Source organism: Marmota monax, unplaced genomic scaffold, assembly GCF_021218885.2.
Source record: "Marmota monax isolate L192 unplaced genomic scaffold, Marmota_monax_Labrador192_F-V1.1 WCK01_AAM20220418_F8-fsc00071, whole genome shotgun sequence".
NCBI lineage: Eukaryota > Metazoa > Chordata > Mammalia > Rodentia > Sciuridae > Marmota > Marmota monax.
In genome coordinates, this window is record NW_026695217.1 from 8,762,922 (window position 1) to 8,783,400 (window position 20,479).

General features: G+C 56.6%; 1 protein-coding gene across 1 annotated transcript in view; it reads right to left on the reverse strand.

Moving 5' to 3' along the window:
- Positions 1 to 253: 253 nt before the first annotated feature.
- Positions 254 to 20,479, reverse strand: part of Trim67 (tripartite motif containing 67) — a 35,190-nt gene continuing 14,964 nt past the window's right edge. The window contains exons 2-10 of the mRNA XM_046432163.2: positions 13,634 to 13,729; positions 11,787 to 11,909; positions 10,890 to 11,000; positions 9,661 to 9,820; positions 7,317 to 7,462; positions 5,064 to 5,202; positions 4,333 to 4,636; positions 2,261 to 2,423; positions 254 to 1,474 (exon numbers count right to left, since the gene is read on the reverse strand). Of these exons, the coding sequence (XP_046288119.1) occupies positions 1,409 to 1,474; positions 2,261 to 2,423; positions 4,333 to 4,636; positions 5,064 to 5,202; positions 7,317 to 7,462; positions 9,661 to 9,820; positions 10,890 to 11,000; positions 11,787 to 11,909; positions 13,634 to 13,729 (1,308 nt within the window). The 3' untranslated portion in view covers positions 254 to 1,408. The remainder of the gene's footprint in view (positions 1,475 to 2,260; positions 2,424 to 4,332; positions 4,637 to 5,063; positions 5,203 to 7,316; positions 7,463 to 9,660; positions 9,821 to 10,889; positions 11,001 to 11,786; positions 11,910 to 13,633; positions 13,730 to 20,479) is intronic.

The window sequence follows — 20,479 nt, forward strand, 5'->3', positions numbered from 1 at the left end:
CCTCCGCAGCCACATGGCAGGACGGCAAGCCAGGCGGCCCTGCGGCCCATGAGCAAGAGCTTTGAGGTAGGACTGTTGGATCCGCATAGCCCGGCAGTGGGTACTCAGGAGGCAGGCGCAGGGTCTGAACACAAAGGCAGATGAGAAACCACAGTTGGTGCCGGTGTATGGGCCCCAAGAAAATCTGATCCAGCAAGTGGACAAGTCAATCTTCATGTCAAAATAAAACGCTTGACAAGAGCCAGGTGACCACTAGGTGGGGCTGGCGAGGGCAGGAGACAGGGAAGAAGTGGAGATAGGTATTGTGGGTACAGGGCCCTGGAGCACACCCTGGCTCATGACTCACATGGGAGGGGACAAGGTGCAGACTAAGCCCTCTGACCTGGACTTCTTGGAGGCCCCTGTCACAGCAGAGCCACCTCTGCCTGCCATCAGGCCACTTCTGTTTCCATTACACTTCAACAATGGCAGTGGGGCGGGTCTCGAAGCAAAGGGTAGATGACCAGGCGGCCTTGCCAGGCCTCCAGCTGCTGTGCTTTCCAGTCCAAGTGGCCAGCTCAGAAGAGTCCCTTAGACACATTTCCAGTAACTTCTTGGGAAGCCAGTTCCAAAAAGAGCCACCACAGGGTGAAGACAGGTCGGTCATTAGAATTGCAGAGCCAAGAACTGAGTGAATGAAACCTCAGAGCACTGCTCACGTCTGTGTGTGTGCATCATGCGTGTGCGTGCCGTGCGTGTGCGTGCCATGTGTGCGGCATGTGTGAAGTGAGACAGAGCACAGCCAGTTGCTCAGGAGAGGCCGGGGGTTCTTTCCAGAGTCCGCAGCAGTTCAGTGAGAGGCAGAAATCAAGCGTTAAGGATCAGTTCCCTGTCAGTCAGTCCCAAATCAGGTCTGCAAAATTCTAGGACCAAATGCTAAAGAGCAACTTCTCCCAGAAGACGTGCGCACCTGCCAGTTCAGGACTCAGGCAGGAGTGGAGGCAGAGGGAGCCAGTGCTCAGGCCTGGACTGGCGCAGTGGCTCCCTGGCTCCTCTCAGGACACCAGTCTCAAAGCCAGCCTTCCTCTTTCCATTCAAAACCAGACAAATGTTGCAAACAGATGGCAGGAAACATACGCATGAACCCTGAAGGCCTCCCTTCTTGGAAAGTCCTGGTTGGAGAATCTCTAACGCTGAGTGGTTAAAGGTGAATCCCTGCCCTGTTGACCACTGACAGTGGCAGCCACCATGTGGCCTGCAGACCAATCCCATCCCCTGAAGAAGCTGGCTCCAGACTTTTTCGTTCCCAGCTGGCTGTGCCCAGGGCTTGCTTGTTGTGCCTGCTGAGCTATGTGAGCTTAGTGGGGACAGAGTGGCACTTGGTCTGCAGGTGTCTCAGCACAGTTGCTGGACAGCCGGAGTTGCCAGGCTAGTTGCCTGACAGCTTTGGCCGCCCCAGGTTGGTTGGTACTTCCAGTCCCGTGTGCAAGGTGACCTGGAAAAGAAGGGGTTGCTGAGAGGCTGCCATGGACGCAGGGTGCTGCCCCTGCACAGAGTCACAGGATGCTCTCTGCTTGCTGGAGGGCATCATGGGCAAAGCCCAGGGTGGCTCTGCCTGTGGGCTTTACTCATTGGGCCACTTGACATGCTGGTTAAGGTTCTGGTTGGCTTGGGCCTCTTTCCTCGCAGTAGGAGCCCTGCGGCTGGCTGACCACGCTCCCAGCATTGTTAGCAATGGTCATGCTGCTGAGCAGGCAACTGGTTCTCACGGCTGGGCACTCGTGCCCGCCATCTTCCTGCTGCCCTCTTTCCTTCCCTGTCTCCTGGGGCTGTCCTGTCCCCCACCTTCGTAGACTAGCAGCCCACCTCACAGCCCACCTCAAGGCCCTTCTTAAACTGCAATGGCCTCAACCTTGTGCAGGCTTAGCAGGCTCAAGGCAGATCTGCCCCGCCCAGCCAGAGGACTCTGCTAGAGGCTAAGGATGGCAGCCAGTCCTCGCGTCACAGTTCTCTCCCCCTTGCCCATCCTCTGTTTTTCGTGGCACCTCTGTCCCAGGCCTCAACACCATTGGCACCTGCCCAGGCCTTGAGCCCAGCTCCTCCACACACTGCCACCATGGAGCCCTGCTCATTCCAAGTGAACACCTCACAGTGCATCCTGGCAGAGGACAGCTTCCAGGAGGCTCTAGTCTACTTGGCTCAAGTGTGTGGCAGTGGCTGGTGGATGAGCAGCAGGGAGCCAGCCGCCCAGCTAGTCAGGGCCTGGAGAGGCGTGAGGTACCTGTACGTTGCGGTTGAGGCTGAGGGCTGGCATGAAGACTCCGTCCACGTGGCTGAAGGCCGTGGGGCCCTGCTGCTGCCCATTGATGAAGAAGGTCAGGGTGTGCTTATTCAGGTCCAGCAGCACGCCCACTGTGGCCCCCTTGCACACTCCGCCTTCCGTCCTGAGGAGAGAAGTCCCAGGAAGACTTATTGCCTGGCTGCCCCAGGGTGCTGTCAAGAGCTTGGAATGACAAGTGAACAGGAAGCCCCCACACAGGAAAGTAGGGAAGAGCCTGGACACACTGAGCAGCAGTTACAGGAGAACCCAAGGCCATGCGGCCAGGGACAACAGGACAGCCCCACCTCAAACTCAATACCTAGGGGCGGGGAGTGTTCATGCTGGTTGGGAGCCTCCTCTGGCAGTGCTTGTACCCCATGAACTGGCCACACAACAGAGTCTACCCTGGGGCAAAGACTGCTCAACCCCTTCTTTCCAAAAGATCTGAGACCTGTGCCCCAGGGAACTAAGGTTTCGCCAGGTGGGTTCCATCTGAAACTGGATGTGGGGTGGGTACTGCCAAGGAAAAGAATTCACTTGGTCCCCCTTTCTTCCTAGCCCAGTGAGGCTGCTGGCCCTGATGGACGTGCAGATGCCCAGCCTGCAGAAAGACCCCACCCTCCAGCTGTCTTCCCCAGAACCACCCTAGGGACTCTAGAAGAGCAGCATGTGGCAGGGGCAGGCAATGAGTAGTGAATCAAGCACTTTGGTCCTCATCCTGCAGTGGCAGGGACAGCCAGGGACTATGTCAGCAGCTCTGTGCTTGACAGAGTTGATGAATTGCATTTTGGGCTGGAGAGAAGCATCGAGTGCCCTCTGGGTGGGGAGGGATTTTAAGTGAGGAATGCTCCTAAGGTCCTGGCCAACCTCGCCCTGTCCCTCTGGGCTGAGGCTATCCCTCCCTTTAGCTACAGGCAGCTGGACAGCGACCTGAGCAATGAGAAGGTCCGGGAGGACCTGGCTAATCAGGAGGGTGTTCCTCCAGAGCCAGGTTTCCTGGAGGGCTGGGCTCAGGGGCGGGGCCCTATCCCATACCCAGGAGGAGGGAACTACAACTGGGCTGTGGGTGCTCTTACCGACTCCCCAGTGCCGTGGTGAGGGCAGCAGGCCTCCTCTGGGAAGGCGCTCACCTGCACCTGCTCCAAACCCACGGTGTGGGGGTGGGGTGTAAAGAGGTGATTCCCCTGTGCTCTCTTCTGGTCCCCGTTTCTTAGAGATCCCACTGCCGAGGCACCCAAGGGCTGGCAAAGGTAGCGAAAGACCAAGAAGGCTGTCCGCCCCTGGCAGGGGTGTGCCCATACCTCCCTGAGAAGGGGCTGGGATCCTCGGTTCAGTCCCTGTGGCTGGGCCAGTGTCTGTGAAATGGCAATGCTAACTACTTCATAGGGTTAAAGGAGGTTGTCACTCCCATAGGCAACTGTCTCTGGGTGCTTGTTTGGCTTAAGCAAGAAGCAATAGGGCTGGTGAGTTTGGACCTGGCCCCACTGTGGGCCAGGGGTGGAGGGAGTGGGGGCAGCACACAGAGGGACAGAGCTTCCCAAGGTTTGGAGCCAAGGGCACTACCAGTGAAAAGGTGGTGGGCAGCAGGCGGTTCTGAGCACCCTCAGACCAGTTCCTGTCCAGACCAGACCTGGCTTCCCTGACTTCAGTTGGGTCCTCCCAGGTGAAGAAGGTGCCCAGGGGCTGTTTGCAGGAGCTGGTGGGCCCAGAGCACGCTGGAGCTGGGCCCAGTGAGTCAGCTCCCTGAAGCTCCTCATCCCTTGGGGCAGTAATAGGGTCCCGCCAGGAATGGCAGTGATGTGTGCCTCCTCTGCAAAGCCCCATGGAACACAGGCTTGACTGGATGACTTTGCAGTGGAGTGAAACCAGAAAGAAAGCCACCCCACGGCTGCCTGCTGGGCAGGTGTGGCTCCCATCACTGTCACCTGCTCTCATTGGGGTTGCAGGAAGTAGTCACTTCTCCCTGATCCTTATCAGACCACCAGGACCTGAAGACCCACGTGCATGTCCAGGGAGGGCGGCAGGTCACGCACCTGTTGGTGTGAGAGTTGCAGTGCATGAACCAGCTGCGGTGGTTGTCCACATACATGGCCCAGGCCCTGTCGTCCTTGCCCAGCATCATGTCTTTGGCCACACTGGCCCTGGCCACACCAAAGGCAGGGTCTGGGTGGTTGTCATAGCGGTCCACGTGCAGCTCCCAATAGTGCGCACCCTTGGAGAAGGCGGCTGTGCCCAGCACTACCCGGTCATCGTAGCTGCTGCAGGTGGCTGTCTGGTTGTCATTGGATAAAATGATGTCCCGGTGCCCAGAATTGGGGTCAAATGTGAACCAGGCCACTGGAAAGGAAGAAGGCAAGAGAAGAAGGGTCAGGCGATGGAATTTACTGGCAGCCTCTAATGTGCTCAGAGACAGACTCACCAATCCCCAGCCACATCCGGCGGTCTCTGCATGGGAAACACACACACACTTCCTGCCCTGTGTTCTCCAGGTGCCTGTCCCTCAGCCTCGCCAAGAAACAGACAATCAGGCTTCTAGTCCCAACCTGGGGCACCTCAGGGAGTCCTGGTTCCCAGTACCTCCCATATACTTCAGAGATGCTAGGAGTGAAAGAGGAAGTCCACAGAATACCCAGCTTATGGGGCCCAGGTCACAAGGCTCCATCCTCTGCAGCCCACGGGTGGCACCCTCCTGCCCCCAAGCCCCAGGTCTTGAGGAGGCACACACAGCAGGAAAGGATGGCCCCTCCCCAGAGGTAGTGCTCACCATCGGATGTCTGCAGGACAACGGTTTTACTGTAGGGCCCGAGGCCAGCAGTGCTGAAGGCCTTGACTCTGGCGTTGTAGGTGCTGTTGAAGTGCAGCCCGTCAATGGTGCACAGGGTCTCCTTGCCCACGTACACTTCCTGAGTAAGGAGGACCACTCTTTAGGCCCTCAGGCATTCGGAAAAGCCCTCAGCAGATGGTTCTCAGGCACGTGGGGCCACTAAAAGTGCTTTAGCCCCAACAGAAGTTACTCATTTTGTTTATTTGTGCAGCAATAGGATTGAACCCAGGGGCACTCTACCACTGAGCTGCACCCCAGCCCTTTTATTTTTTATTTTGAGACAGGGTCTTGCTAAGTTGCCCAGGCTGGCCTCGAACTTGCGATCCTCTTTCCTCAGCCTCCTGAGTTGCTGGGATTGCAGATGTGGCCACCATGCCCAGCCCCAAAAAGAAGTTCTTGAATAAGGGAAATTACAACTTCTTGTGGCCTGGTCCCAGAACTTGTCCAAACTGGGAGGAAACATCTTCCTCCTGGTCACTGTGCCTGCAGGCTGCAAGGCATGTGGGGGTCCCAGGGAGGCGGGTCTGCAGGTCTTCAGCTAGCTAGGACACTGCCCAAGGACGTCCTGTCTCTGCCAAGGTGACCCTGTCAAAAGACTCTGAAGCTCTAAGGGACTCTGGCTCCCACATCCCCTCCTACCCCAGAGATTGGCACCTTCTGCTCCTGGGCCCCTGGGAGATGCTGTTTTCCAAGAGGATGAGACCCTCTGAGTCAGACCCAAGTATCTTTCCTAGGGTGTACTTTCTTTCCCATTCACTTCCAAGTTATGCTGGTCCTATTGTCCCTGGTCGCACGGCCTCAGGTTCTCCTATAACTCTGTACTGCTCACTGTGTCCAGGCTCCTTCCCTGCTTTCCTGTGTGGGGGGGTCCCTGTTTACTTGTCATCCAAGCTCTTGACAGTTACCTCTGTGCCAGGCATTGCTAAGGTCTTGTAAGTGTCACACAACATGGAAACATTGTTATTTTGTTTTTTACTCTGCACACAAGGAGACCTGGGGAAGGTTGGGAGCTGTCCCTGGATTGCAGCTAGTCCATTGAAGGGCCACCTTTCAAATGCAGGTCTGTCTCCGTTCAAAGCCACCCACCAGCTGCAGGGCCACTCCTCCTGAGCCTAAACCCTTGGGTCTGGCTTTCTCGGTGGCCATGACTCAAAGAAGAGGGATCACCTTTGCACTCTGTGGGGCCTCCTCTTCATGTCCACAGCCTTTTCTCTGTTCCCATACCTGCTGTCTGATGGGGGAGCACCACAGAGGGACCAAGGTGTGCACCCCCAACAGACCACCATCTCTGACTCACGCCCCCCTAGCCCATGCCCACCCACACTCAGCAATTCTCAAGGAACTGCATGGTTGTATTTCCACCACCCCCCCCCAAAAAAATGAAATGACAGGTACCTAAATCCCTTTAAGAGAAACTAAGGGAGCCCTGACCTTTGGTAAACTGCTCAGTGGGGGTGGTTCCCTGGGGAAGAACTGCAAGAAATCCAGTGGCTGCTGATCTAGTGGGCAGGAGGTGATGGAGAAAGTCCAGGGCTGTGCTCCCTGCATGCATGTGCACCTGGGCCTGGCCAAGTGGAAGCTCCAGGGACAGTCCTGCAGGGTTCTGACCTGGTGGGGTCAGGGGTGTCCTAGGGTTTCTGGGAAGAAGTTGCACTCAGGCTCACTAAGAGCCCTTATAGTCCCCAAGTCAGTCCACCTGGGGGCCATGAGTGCAGTATGTCACCCCAACCCAACAGCCATTTTTGATGTGTTTCTACACACCCAGCTCCTTGCCAGGTATTTGAGGCCTAGCAAGAGCTTCCTCCTCTAGAATGTGACCCCCCAAGACAAGCCTATCCCCTGAATGGCAATGACATGGATGAGATGAGGCAAGAGGAAGCCTGCCCTGCTGGGTCCTGGGTAGCACATGAGGCTGGTAAGGCCTGCACCCCAGCAGGGGAGACAAGAGGGAGGAGCCTGCAGGTGGTGCCATCCCTGGGCTCTGTCCCTCCCTCGTGCCTGTGCCAGTCATCCCTGTGTCCTCTATGATAGACGCTGCTGCCAGCGGGGGCCAGAGACAGCCTGCAGCAGGGAAGCCCAGTCTCCAATCCCAGCTGCCAGCTCTCCATCCTGTGGCCCCTCCTCAGGGTGGCCTCAGTTGCCCACTCACAGCCTCACATTAGGATGCCCCCCACGCCCAGCAGCAGGCCTCACCCGGAACTGCCCCCCGTCCCCGTCGTCCAGCTCCAGGATGTAGCCGTCCACAGGGCTGTGGGTGAAGGGCGGTGTCCTCCAGGCCAGGGTGACACTGTTGTTCCGAGTGCAGCACTTCTCCAGTTGCAGCAGGGGGACGGGTGGCACTGTGACGGGGCCACTGCGTTAGCGTAGCACCCCTGTCCTCATGCCCCAGCCCACCCCAGGAAACACCTGGGTTACCCCCAGGCCAAAGAGGGCTGGGGACAGGGAAGTGCAGGTCCTGTGTCATTCTTCACCCCACAGCATATCCTGATCTCAGAACTGGGGTTATGGCCTACCCCCAAGCCTGTCACCCGCCACCAAGAACCATGGCAGTAATGTTCAGGCCTGTGAGGAGCACTTGAGGTAGCTCAGCAGAGTCCACCTAGCATGGGCCTATGCGAGCCCTTTTGGCAGGGTGCAGAACTAGGCAAGAGTCAGCCTTACACCAGGGCGGGGAAGAGGGACACTACGGTTTACCTTCAGTGTCCCCCAAGGCTCATGTTCAAGGCTTGGTCCCCAGTGTTGTGCTGCTGGAAGATAGGGGAGCCCTTGGGAGTGGGGCCAGGGGAGGTCCTCCCTTCACTGGGAACTGATGCCACCTTGGAGGGGACCCAGCCCCTTCCTCTGTCTCTCCTTTGCTTCCTGGCCATGACATGAAAGCTTTTGCTCTCATGTCCTAGCTTCACCATGCTAGGACCCCTCGACACATATCACGGGACCATCTGACTTGGGACTAAAACCTCCCAGGCTGTGAGCCAAGTGGACCTTTGCTCCAGGCCAGTCACCTCAGGCATTGTGCTGTGATGGAGCACTGACTAACACAAGTGCAGAGATGCCTGCAACCATCAACCAGAAGCTTTCCAAACCTGGACAGGGCCCGGGACAGAGGAGCAACCTTGGATGATGGATGCCACTCCCTGGAATTAGGAACGCAAACTGGGTGTGCCCTGAGCTCTATTGAACTAAGAGGGGACAACGTCGTAGGTTCTAGCTCTCTTTGGGCTCAAGAGATTTTAGAAATTGATAGAATCCACTCTGACATTTTCAAAAAGGAAAATAGACAAGATTGATATTTCAATTTGACTCCAAGAATGGGGTCACTATTTTCCAGATGTTGGCTGAAGGTCCAGCTGGTTGAAATCCCCTGATTTTAGGTGTGCTTTCAGTGGCCATGCACAGCCTGACCCCCACCCATGGGTCCCTCCCCATGCCCTCAGTGCAGTCTCTACTCCCCATGACTCCCTGTTGCAGGAGCAGCATGAGGATACGGCCAAGCCTCCTCCCGTGGTGTGCCCATTTTGGGGTAGCTGCAGCTTCCCCATTCTGCCCGGCCCTTCTGCTCCTTGGCACTGCATCTCATTCACACCCAGGGCAGGTGGCTTGGGAGGGTGGCATTTCCCGACCTCATGGATGTGCAAACTGTGGGAGCGAGCCTGGGGTATCAAGAGTCCCGCTTCTCCACACTCTGAAGGTCAGGCCTGCCTGGGTTCTCAGATCCTGCAGGTGCCCTCGCTTCCTCTCTCGGCACACCTGCAGGGCAGGACTCCTTCTGGCTGTCCCTTGCTGCCTTTGCGCCTGCCAAGTTGTATAGACTTTACCCCACCTTAACCGTGCACCCCCTTGGTTCCTGCCATCTTCTCCTGCTCCCTCTGCTCTTTTTTAAATTTATTTTTTAGTTGTAGATGGACACAATACCTTTATTTATTTTTATATGGTGCTGAGGATGGAACCCAGTGCCTCACCTATGTGAGGCGAGTGCTCTACTGCTGAGCCCCAGCCCCAGCCCCAGCCCCTCTTTCTATTCTTGCCTTGACCTTCCTGCTCTTCTGGAGACACAGGAAACTTACCTCTGCCTGCGAAGCCCCAGCGCCCGCTCTCAGCTCTCACTAGACTGTCCCTCCCTTCTCCTCCCCTTGAGAAACAGCCCCCCTGACCGCTGCCCACTCTGCCTCGAGCTGGCACCAGCTGCCACTGCCAGGCCTCACATCTCTCATTGTCTGCGCACTGTCCCCTTCCTTCTCTAGAAGAGCAGCCCAGTCTTTGGAGGGAGTTGTTCACCACTGCACACAGGACACCTGCCACAGCCTGGCACATGGTGGACACTCCATGGGTCATTGTGAGTGAACACAAGAGGAAGCTCAGGCTCAGACAGAGGACCCACCCCACCCAGCTCCACAGTCAGGCCCACCACCTGGTGACCCTGCCCTGCCACTCTGCCTGTGGCAGAGAGCATCATGGGCTCCCAGCACCAAGCTGCCCCTCAGACCACATGCCTCTTTGGGAAGAAGCACTGGCTGAACGAGGGCCAACCGTGGCTCACCCCTACATTTCATTTGAATGAAGTCCAGCTGGTGGATGGCCTGCAGCAGTGGCTCGCTGTCCAGGGTCAGGTCAAACTCCGCAGACACTTTCGGCTCCAGGGCACCTTTGACCCACTGCTCCTGGGACAACTGCACGCGCTTGATCAGAGCATCGGAGATCTTGAAGGGGAGCACAAGGTCGAGTGTTGGGTTTGTAGAAAACAGCGAAGGGTGAAGGACGGGAGCCAGGGGCTTGGTCTCTGTGGGCTCAGGGATGGGAAGGGGCTGTGCTGAGCACATGTCCTCGAGCCAGGGCGAGATGAAGCCACCCCTACTGCACAGTGCTGGCTGGGTAAAGACTCACTGTCTTGTTCGAATTGTGATTCAACAGTGTGATGGTGACAAAAGTAAAGAAGCACTAGATATTTAGAGAAATTGGGTCAAACCCTTTCATGAAGTAAAGATGCTTTTCAAAAAATATGCAAAACCACGCTTGATTACATCTGCTTTGCCAGCTCTGGTACATTGCCAAGGGAAACACTAGTCGTCTGTCCCAGGGTGTGAAGAAAGTGTGCCCCAGTCCTCTGAGCACAGAAGCCCACTCCCCCCAGTGCATCTCTTCTGATCATTCTGTGGCTTTTGTAGCAAACTCCGGCTGAATCGCACCCACAGCTCTTCCCTGGCTGGGAAGTTCTGCTCATCAGATGTCTGCACACCTGCTGCAGAGCCAGGGCTCCATGCACACTTCTTTGGGAATTACCAAGAGGATTCATCATTTTCCCCAGACAGAGGCTGAATCACTGCTGTGTTCCCAAGAGACATGCATGACAGAGCCAGCCTGAGGGCCATAGCAGTGACCCCAAGAGGGATGAACTAGCTGGTCATTGACCAGGCCTGCAGGACTGCACCCTGAGGGGAAGCTGTGTGGACTCTACCTGGCTTCTCCCTGGACAGTCTCTCTGGCTGATCTGGCAGACTGCCCTTCCCATGCATGGGGAGGATGTTGACGGTTGGCATCTGGCCACTGGAGACCATGCTAACTCACCTCTCCTTCTATGGAGGCTGCAAAACTAGGGTCAGAGCTGCTGAGGGCCCTGGCTGAGGGCGAGCTGGACCTCTGCACGCCCGAGCACAGGGACTCCCCACAGTGCCGCGTTGTGGACGGGCCTTGCCTAACACCTGGGCTGGCCTGGGGCTGGCACTTGTGAGCGGGATGACACCCAGGGCCGTCCTGGTGTGGCCGACTCACCTGGAGGAACCCAGAGGGGTCGTTCTCCTTCATCACCTCCAGGCAGTACTCCATCAGCCCTGTGGACTGGCGCAGCTTCAGCGTGCAGTGGTTGATCTGGTCCCAAACCATCTGCAGCAGGGACTCCTCTCAGCAACTGCCTTCCCAGAGGAAGAGCAGCCAGGTCCCAAGAGTCAGCAAACCAGTGGGGAGGGGCCCTGGCCAGCCCACTCCTGCACTCTGCTCCGTCCTACTGGGGACTAGAGGGGCCACTTCCCTCAACAGACTCTGGAACGGAGCAGTGTGGAGAGAGGGCCTGGCCTGAGCTCCGCCTGTGTCTGTGGCCACCCCGGCCTTGTTCCACTGGCCAGCAGGCAGGGATGGCCCCAGGATGGCTGCATCACCAGACACGGGGCTTCCGCCAATACTCCCTCCTCCTCTCCTTGAAAGTAATGCTTCCTGCTTGGTTAGGAAACGCCCCCTGACACCACAGGAGGGCCGACGTGACAGCCCTCCTCAGTTCAGAGCGCAGAGGTACCTGCCAGGGGTGCAGTGGGGGGCGGGCTCGCTGGCCGTCCCCTGGCAGGGATGACAGTATACATCAGAGAGAACTGAAGAAAGGCACAGAGCCGGAGCCGGAGCCGGAGCCGGGGCAGAGCCCAGCCTTGCCATTGTGATGGGTTGCTCCCACTCTACAGATGAGGACAGGAGGTGGGAGGTGGTGGGAGGTGGGAGATGGTGGCTGCTGCTGCCTGCCCTGGCTTTGCAGGGAGCATGGGTGGTGACTGTCCCCTGAGCGCCACCCACCAGCTGCTCAGCCCCTCCTCACCACGTCCTTCCTTCCCTGGCCCCTCAACTAAGGTCCAGCACTGGGCAGGAGGGCATGAAAGGGACCCCAGGGTCAGCCCAGCTGCCTACCTTCAACTTGTGCTCCCTCTCTTTTGTCACCTTGGTGAGCAGCTTGGCCTTCTGCCGCGTCAGAGCCTCCACCAGAGCGTCACACTGAGCCACCAGGCAGGCCTCGTAGTCCAGCCCATTCTCCTGGGGAGACAGAGAGCTTGAGGGAAGGTGACCGAAAGCCCACGAGGGAAGCCTTGAGCCCCCTATGTTGCCCTACAGGAGAGGGTCCCAGTGCGCCAGGGCTGACCTGTGCATGCCTCACGCCTGGGGGTCGTCACCCTCACAGACCACTCCAGAGGCTCCTGCGCCTGGGGAACACTCTCCAGAGCCAGGCCCAGGCCGCCTCAGACACTGTGCCACCGCTAGTGTGTGCACGTCCCCTGCAGGAGGGGACTCAGCGCTATTTTTCCTACTTTCCAAAATTTCTATGACACATTCTTTGGCTTTTTATAATCAGAAAAAGGTGAAGCAAACAAGAAGCAATGTCCTCGCTCTAGGTCTGGCTCTGTCAGCCTGAAGGAAGGTCCTCAGACCTCGGTCAGTGTGGGTCCAGACCTCTGCTTCAGTCCCCCCGGTGTCATGGTGAAGTCCTAGGCCAGGACCTCGGAAGTGCCTGTGCCTGGGGACGGGGCCTTTAGGAGGCCATGGAGATCTAATGAAGTTATAAGGCAGGTCCCAATCCAACCTGACAGGGTCCTTACAAAAAAAGGTGAGCAGGACAGACACACAGAGGTCACCCAGGGACTCAGGAAGAAGAGAGCATCTGCAAGCTGAGGAGAGGCTTTAAGAGGGATCCACCTGTCATGGCCGTCACTTCCAGCCTTTCTGACAGAGAGTGCATCTGTCCTGTTCAAGCTTCCCTGTCTCTGGTGCTCTGTGATAGAGTCTGGATAAACTAATCCATCCTGTGTGTGTGAAAAACTAGGACATCATACTTCAGATGCCCCGAGGATGTCATCTGAGGTTAGCTTATTAGGGCATGGGTTTTGCTCTAGTTTGGACTGTAAGCATCCCCCAAAGGCCTGGTCCCCAACCTGTGGTGCTATTGGCAAGTGGTGGAGCCTTTGCAGGGAGGCCTGGTGGGCAGAGGTTAGGCTGCTGGGGACATGCCCCTGAAGGAACCTTTGGGACTTCAGCCCCTCCTCTCTCTGCTTCCCGGCCACCAGGAGGCCAGCAGCCTCCTCTGCCACTCGTTTCCACGTTCCCATGGAGGATTACTGGGCTACCACAGGCCCAGAGGCAGTGGAGTCCAGCAGTGCGGACAAAAACTGCTGAAACCACGAGCCTGAACAAGCCTCTCCTCCTCGTGAGCTGACTGTCTCAGGTGTCTATCATGGTGGCAGAAGGCTCACCAGTTCTCACGGGCTAGGAATTCAAGGGCCCTCAATCTCCTCTGCGCCAGCTGTGCAGATCTGTTACAGCTCGGCCCTGTGTGCACCTACCTGTGGGGACTCCCTCCCCTACACAGGGATCCCTGAAGCAAGACTGACTGAGCTTAGGATGCTTCTCAGGCTCAGTCGGGCACAGTGCAGGTGCTCAGTGAACACCTGGATTTATGTTTTGGTGCCTCAATTACATGGGACTGTTTGGGCACAGGGCACCACTGCCACAACCTGTATGGCCCAGTTGGATCACATCTCTCCAGCTCCCCAGCACGTGGCCTCTGCTTGCTTGCCTCCTATAAACTCCATCCCACGTCAGTGTCACGTGCATGTCAGCAGACAGTGGCAGGCAACATGCAGGGATGTGCAAGGACACACCAGCCCTCTGGTGTGGGGATGAGTGCCCATGGCAAGGCTTGCCCCTCCTTTTCCTACCTGGCAGGTGGGGACCTGTCCTTGCTGAGTGAACCAGAGCATGCTCACCTGGATCTGCTGCAGGATGTTCTTGAGCTGGACCAGAAACTCCTTCGCCTCCTTGGCCTTATCGGAAACCCCGTTTAAGGCCTGAGAGAGCTGGGCCTGGAAGAGACACGATATTGTAAAAGGAGGGGCCACATTTGTGCAAGGGCTGCAGGAGTCCCCTGTGCAGGCCGTCCTCCTCTATAAAGGGAGCATGACTGAAGCCTGGCCCAGAGTACATGGATTTTCCCGGAGCACCTAGAGAGCGTGGGTGGGCCTCTACCCTCCCTCTGACCCCGGCCTGGCAGAGGAAAGGACTTCTCACTAGCTGTGGAAGGTAACAGGCCTGTCTTGGGTGGACGCAGCCCAGGACAAGGGGACAAATGAGCCCGTGGCCTGGCCTAGGCCTGCTCTTCTGTGGCAGGTCTATCTCTCATCAGTTGATGCTATGACCATCCTGTACCCCAAGTCAACCTCCACACTCCCTGTTCCTGCACAGTCACCGTTCAACCTGTGGGCAAACCAGAGGGAGGAACAGAGAGAGGCCCGTGGCCCTAGAGGTGAATTGGGCCTATACTATTCTCCAGTAGTTTCCAGTGTCCGACCTTGAGCCCGATGTGAAGGGAGTGGCCAGCAGAGCCACAGAGGGGACTTCTGAGCCCAAGACCAGCTGTTGCAAAATAGGATATGTGGGAAGTGAGCTGTACCCTCATCTGAGGGACTCCATGGTGTGTGGAACAACAGCTCTCAGGCTGTGCTTGCCCTGGGTGACTCCATGATGTATAGAACAGCAGTCCCCAGGCTGTGCCTGCCCTGAGTGTCTCCATGGTGTGTAGAACAGCAGTCCTCAAGCTGCACCTTCCCTGGGTGACTCCATGGTGTGCAGAACAGCAGTCCTCAGGCTGCGCCTGCTCCAGTGACTCCATGGTGTGTAGAACAGCAGTCCTCAGGCTGTGCCTGCCCTGAGTGACTCCATGTTGTAGACCAGCAGTCCTCAGGCTGTACCTGCCCCTGTGACTCCATGGTGTTCAGAACAGCAGTCCTCAGGCTGTGCCTGCCCTGAGTGACTCCATGGTGTGTGGAACAGCAGTCCCCAGGCTGTGCCTGCCCTGGGTGACTCCATGGTGTGTGAAATGGCAGTTCTCAGGCTGTGCCTGCCCTGGTGACTCCTTGGTGTATGGAACAGCAGTTCTCAGGCTGTGCCTGCTCTAGGTGACTCCTTGGTGTGTGGAACAGCAGTCCTCAGGCTGTGCCTGTCCTGAGTGACTCCATGGTGTGTAGAAAAGCAGCTCTCTAGAGGCGCCTGCCCTGGATGACTCTATGGTGTGTAGAACAGCAGCTCTCAGACTGCGCCTGCCCTGAGTGATTCCATGTTGTACAGAACAGCAGTTCTCAAGCTGCACCTGCCCTGGTGATCCATGGTGCATGGAATAGCAGTTCTCAGGCTGTACTTGCCCTGGTGACTCCATGGTGTGTAGTAGAACAGAAGTTCTCAGGCTGTGCCTGCCCTGAGTGACTCCATGGTATGTAGAACAGCAGTTCTCAGGCTGCACCTGTCCTGGGTGACTCCATCGTGTGCAGAACAGTAGCACTCAGGTTGTGCCTTTTCCTGAGTGACTCCGTTTTGTGCAACAGGAATTTGCCCTGAGTCATTTCGAGTCGAGGTGCCAAGATAGAAGGACTCTACACTTTGTTTGAACAACCATCATCTGCCTGGCACCACCATAAGGCCTAAATTAACAGATAATTTACATATGCCAACCTATCAAACTAAATCAGGAACACCTGGACACATGGCCATCCCAAATCTCATCAGGAACACCAGACATGGGAGCTTATCAAACTCACCAGACAGAACCTGCTTAACGCAAGGCCCATAAAAGGAGGAGCCCTCTGAGGGTGGACACGGTGGCACTGTACCCTGTCACCTGGTCACTCCTCACTAGCCTTGCCCAGGAGAATCGCCACAGCAGTGAATCTCCAGTTCTGTTCTTGGACTTTAGCAGCATTTTTATCCTGGCCCCTCCAAGGGTACACCTCTATCTGACACTTCAAACTCATGCTCTGAAACAAACTGGCATCCACCAGGGTCCATTGCCTGGGCAACTCTGTGCAAAGAGTTCCTTGACCCTTATCTGACTTCCGCCTTGACCCTTCTGCTCTGTGTCCATATCCCTCTCCCTGTGCTGCTGGCCCAGCGCCCTCTGACCCTGAAGCTGCCTTACCCTTTCTTAGTCTTTCTGTTTCTTATATGCAAATTTTATGAAGTGTGGTGTGTGCCTTGAGTGTTTCAGATATTAGAAATGAAGAGTGAAATGGAAGGAAAGGACTTGTGGGTGTCTGACCTCTGTCACGTGACCCACCGGCATTCAGTGAATCACAACAACTGCAAGTGTGTAGCCTGTGAATTTATTGTTACTCAATGAATCTGACATTGTAGAAAGACATAGGCGTGTCTTGTCTGTTCATGGTATGGTTTGCTCACAATGGGGGCATCTGCTGGCTGAGCTCAGGTCCATGGCGTCAGTGTCCTGCGTGTCCTGCGTCTCCTGCGTACACACACAGGCACACACACACACAATCCAATTTGTCTTTGAAACCTAGCCATGGATGAGGCAGATGACCTGGTTTTTAACTAGTCACATTTTCTAAATGTAAAGGCTGAGAGTGGAGCAGGGCAGTCCAGAGAGATCTGGCTGTCACAGCCATGACCCAGGACTGGAAGAGCCCCTGGCCACGCAGCACTATGTCTCTCTCTGTGGCATTAAAAAAGTCCAGGAATGTTACTCTTTAGACCGTAGCAGTGGTTCTCAGAGTGGGATCCCTGTTTGTGTCAGCATCACTGCGGACCTCAGTAGAAGGGCAGTCTCTGGCTCCTCCAGAGCTGCCCATCAGAAACCAGGTGGAGCCCAGGAGTCTGGGTTGACCCAGCCCTCCAAGAGCATCTGGAGCCTCACTGGCCTGGACAATGACAATTTCCAGCCTCAGCTGGAAATCTCTGATTAGCTGGGAGCAGGCCTAGGGCCATGCATGGAAGGCAAGGGAGGCTCTGCAGCTCTGGGTGAGGTTCAGGTGAGGGCTGGTCCGCTCCAGGGAGCCAGGAGCCTCCAAGCAAGGGTGGCCCCTCCAAGAAGCTTCTCCTACTCCACTGCTGTACCCCTGCACCCCTGCTCAGGCACCTCCCTCTGCGGCTCACTCTAGGGTACCCACTCTGCAAGTTTCAAGACAGCAAAGCTGTCAGCAGAACCTGGGGTGCTCCATGCCCACCCTCCACTGACGGCCACTGGCCACACTTGGCTCCTGAGTACCTGACGGGCAGCTAACATGACTGGGGAGCTGGATTTTTTTTTTTTATGTTTTAGTTGTAGTTGGACACAATACCTTTATTTTATTTATTTATTTTTATGTGGTGCTGAGAACCCAGGACCTTGCACATGCTAGGCAGCTCTACCACTGAGCCCAGCCCCAGACTGTGGGAGCTGGAATTTACATGCTATTAAGTTTAATATGGAAGGGGCACAGATCTTGACCCCCATCCTTGGAGGTCCAGGGCTCAGGATACTTGACCTTGGAAGGAGGCTCAGATGGCAGCATTGTCCACAGGCTTGCAGGCATCTTTCAAAGTGATTAGTTATCAGCATCCAGAGAGGGGCAGCAAGCCCCTCCCCAAGGCACCCACCCAGAGCATAGGCCCACCAAGGCCAGGCCCGTTCCCTTCTCAGCTATCTTTGTACCCCAGATGGTGCACCTTAGACAAGGATGCTTACACCTCCAGGTCAGGGCGCCAGCTCGCTGTGCTCTTCCAGGGTCCTACCCATGCCTTCCCATAGTGGCCATGCAGAGGCCTGGCTCCTTCCTCTCCTTGGGCTCCACCTCCAGACCTTGTCTGAACCTAAGGGCCTTCGAAGGTCCCACCTCTTCACATCAAGGGTCAGGGCTTCGACATGCAGGTCTGGGGCTCATACACATTCAGGCCTGTCGCCTCCCCCAGAGGCCACCTCCCCCTATCTCTAGGGCATCAACGGGGCAACTGTCTTTTGTCTTTGCACAGATGGGAGTTTAGGAAAAGTCCTTGGTTAAAGAAGAGCAGAATGGTTGGTAGACCCGAGGCCTGTGCTGAGCGGGGTAGGTCACAGCTGATCCGCCACCTCTGCCAGCGGGGAGAGAGGTCAGACCTATGCCAGGCACCAGCACAGCTGTGCTCCAGCCAGTGCCTGCCTCCCAGCAGCCCTGCCTCCCCAGCACCAGCTGACCTGCTTCCCACTTGGCAAGGAGACCATGACTTTGGGCAGTGCCTGGCTGAAAACAGAGCCATCTTGTGGCTCAGTGGCCTACAGACTCACCACCTGCTTCCCCTCTGCTGCCTCTGCATGGCCAGAGAGCCTCTCAGCACAGAGCCTCCCAGGGCCAGCCCTGTGCTCAGTCAGGTGAGGGCCTATCCCCAGGTTGGCAGGCCTTGGTGGGACCCAGGTGGGCAGGGACGGCTGGTGGCCATGGAAGTGTCCCCACAGAAACGCACTTGTCCTTCTTTCCACCCAGTTCCATGTGTGGGGGGAATGATGGTAAGTCACCTCTCCTGGCCTGGAAGAGGACTGTGGCAGTCACAATGGGTCCCCAGGAGCAAGCAGCCTGGGGTGGAGCCTTCAACCTGTCTCAGCCTTCAGGGCACCAGCTCCATCTTCCACAGGGACCACTGGGTATTGGCTGAGGACCCTGAACACTATTCCCAGTCCTCCCCTAGTGGTACGAAGACCTTGAGTCTGAGAGGTGAGGGGCTTGGCTTGCCCCAGTGGGCAGATCATAGCTAACTCTGGGAAAGAAAGGAAAGGCCCAGGTGGAAGACACCCTCTGATTCCTGGTTGAATGGTTGTAACTGAATAGCAAGGGGCAGTTAGTGGCTTCCTTGTCCTCGCGGGTGAGAATGCATCCCTAGGAGTCTGGTTTGGGACAGTTTCCTCCTGGGTCCAACCAATGCCTGTCTGCCCCACAGAGCATCTCCACCAGCAGCTCCCAGAGCAGTCTGGGTTCCTCCCAGGCAGGGTCCTGGGCCAGTGTACTTCAAACCCCGGCTTGAGAGTCCTGGGAAGCTCCTTGTTTCTGTTCTGCCCTCCTAAGGTTGGACAAGTGTGGTGAATCTGGCCCCACGGGCTCTCACTGTTATGCTTAGCACACAATCAAGCCCTCCCTGGTTCCTTAGGAATTGTCCGATGCAGGTCTACCATCTCTGGAGCTGTCTGTCTGAAGTGCCTCCTGGGACCCACCTCTGTTTGAAGTTCGCGGCTTTTTAGCTGATCCCAGGTGCTTGCCAGGGACTGTGCAGGGTCACCCGGGGGACCTTGCTTTCAAACTTGGTCCCTGACCACCAACATTAGGATAGCAAAGGAGGTACACAATGTAGACACAAAGACCTTAGAAATGCTGTGGGGGACTTCATTTCACATAGAGGAAGTTGAGTGTCTAGTAAAAGGTACCAACTATAAAGGAGCACGGAAATGTGCTGTGTGTTGCCACCCAGTTTCCTGATATAACTTGCATGTGTGCCAGTGGCGCTCGCAGGTGTGTAGCCATTTGTCTTTCTTCCCACCTGGAGGGTGCTGTGAACTTGCCCAAGGTCATATAGCTAATTAAATGTATTTTCTTTTTTCCTGGTGCTGGGGATTGAACCCAGGAATACTCTACCCCTGAGCTATATCTCCAGTCTTTAGTATTTTCATTTTGAGGCAGGGTCTCCCTAAGTTGCTAAGGCTGGCCTTGAACTTGCATTCCTGACTCAGCCCCTCGAGTCTCTGGGATCACAGGTTGTGACCTGTGAAGGTCATTCTTATGTGCATGTGAAAGGGCTAGAGATGGGCGAACCATTACCCCAGACATGAAAGGTACGGGGACTAAGACCCATGTTACAGTGTCCGGGGCATGACTGAGTTGACACCACCCACTAATGTTTAGGGGACCATAGCCAGGTCCCCAGGAGACCCTCCCTGTGGCCCTGTCAGTCCCCCTGCTAGACCAGCAGCCCCTGCGCCTGGAGCAAGGCTGGGCTGGGCTCAGTCCCCACATGTCCAACTGCTGGTGAAGATTGCTGCCGAGAGCCCCCCCCAAGGCTCTGAGTCCCATACACCAAAAAGCGCCCCCCCCCCCCGCTCTCTACCTGGCTCTGCTCTTATTTATGACAGTGTCCTCTGCTGTCTAGAGAGACTTCAGGCCCTCAGCTCTGCATCCCAGGCTGTCCATGTTGCTACCCTTGGGGACGCCACCCTTCCTCTAAACTGGGTCCCCAGGCCACCCTGCTCTTCCCCTGCTGGTTGGGTTCTGCTTGCAGCACCTCCCATTGGCCCTGCCTAGAGTTGCTGCCAGCACCCACCTGGGAAGACGCTTTCCAAATGCGGCTCCTCCTGAAGCTCTGGCTGTCCTCCCCAGTAGAATGTGCTCTTTGAACGCCCAGAAGGGGGCCTGGCTCCCAGCCCGTGCTGCAGCCACCCCCATGCTGTGGCCAACTCCACACCACAAGCCAGTCCTGAGTGTCTCTGGTGCCATATGGTGCCTGAACCAGTGCTGTACCCCACAAACGCTTGATTTGATTTTGCTCTCCATTGTCTGAGCCTCCCCCACACTGGGCATGATTACGATGGCCAGGTGGACATTCCTCACCCTCTGTTCTGTGGCACCAGGCACTGGCAGCTCCCGGTGCCCTACAGATTGACCTGCCTTTCATGACTCTTTCTAGGTTAACTGCCATCACTGAGCTAGCCCTAGTGCAGTCACACAGGAGGGCGCTTCTGATGACCCTCCCTGACCTTGGCTGCAGACCCGCAGTCCCGCAGTCCCTCCACCCACCCTGCAGACCCTGCCCCACCGGCAGAGAGCTGCCTT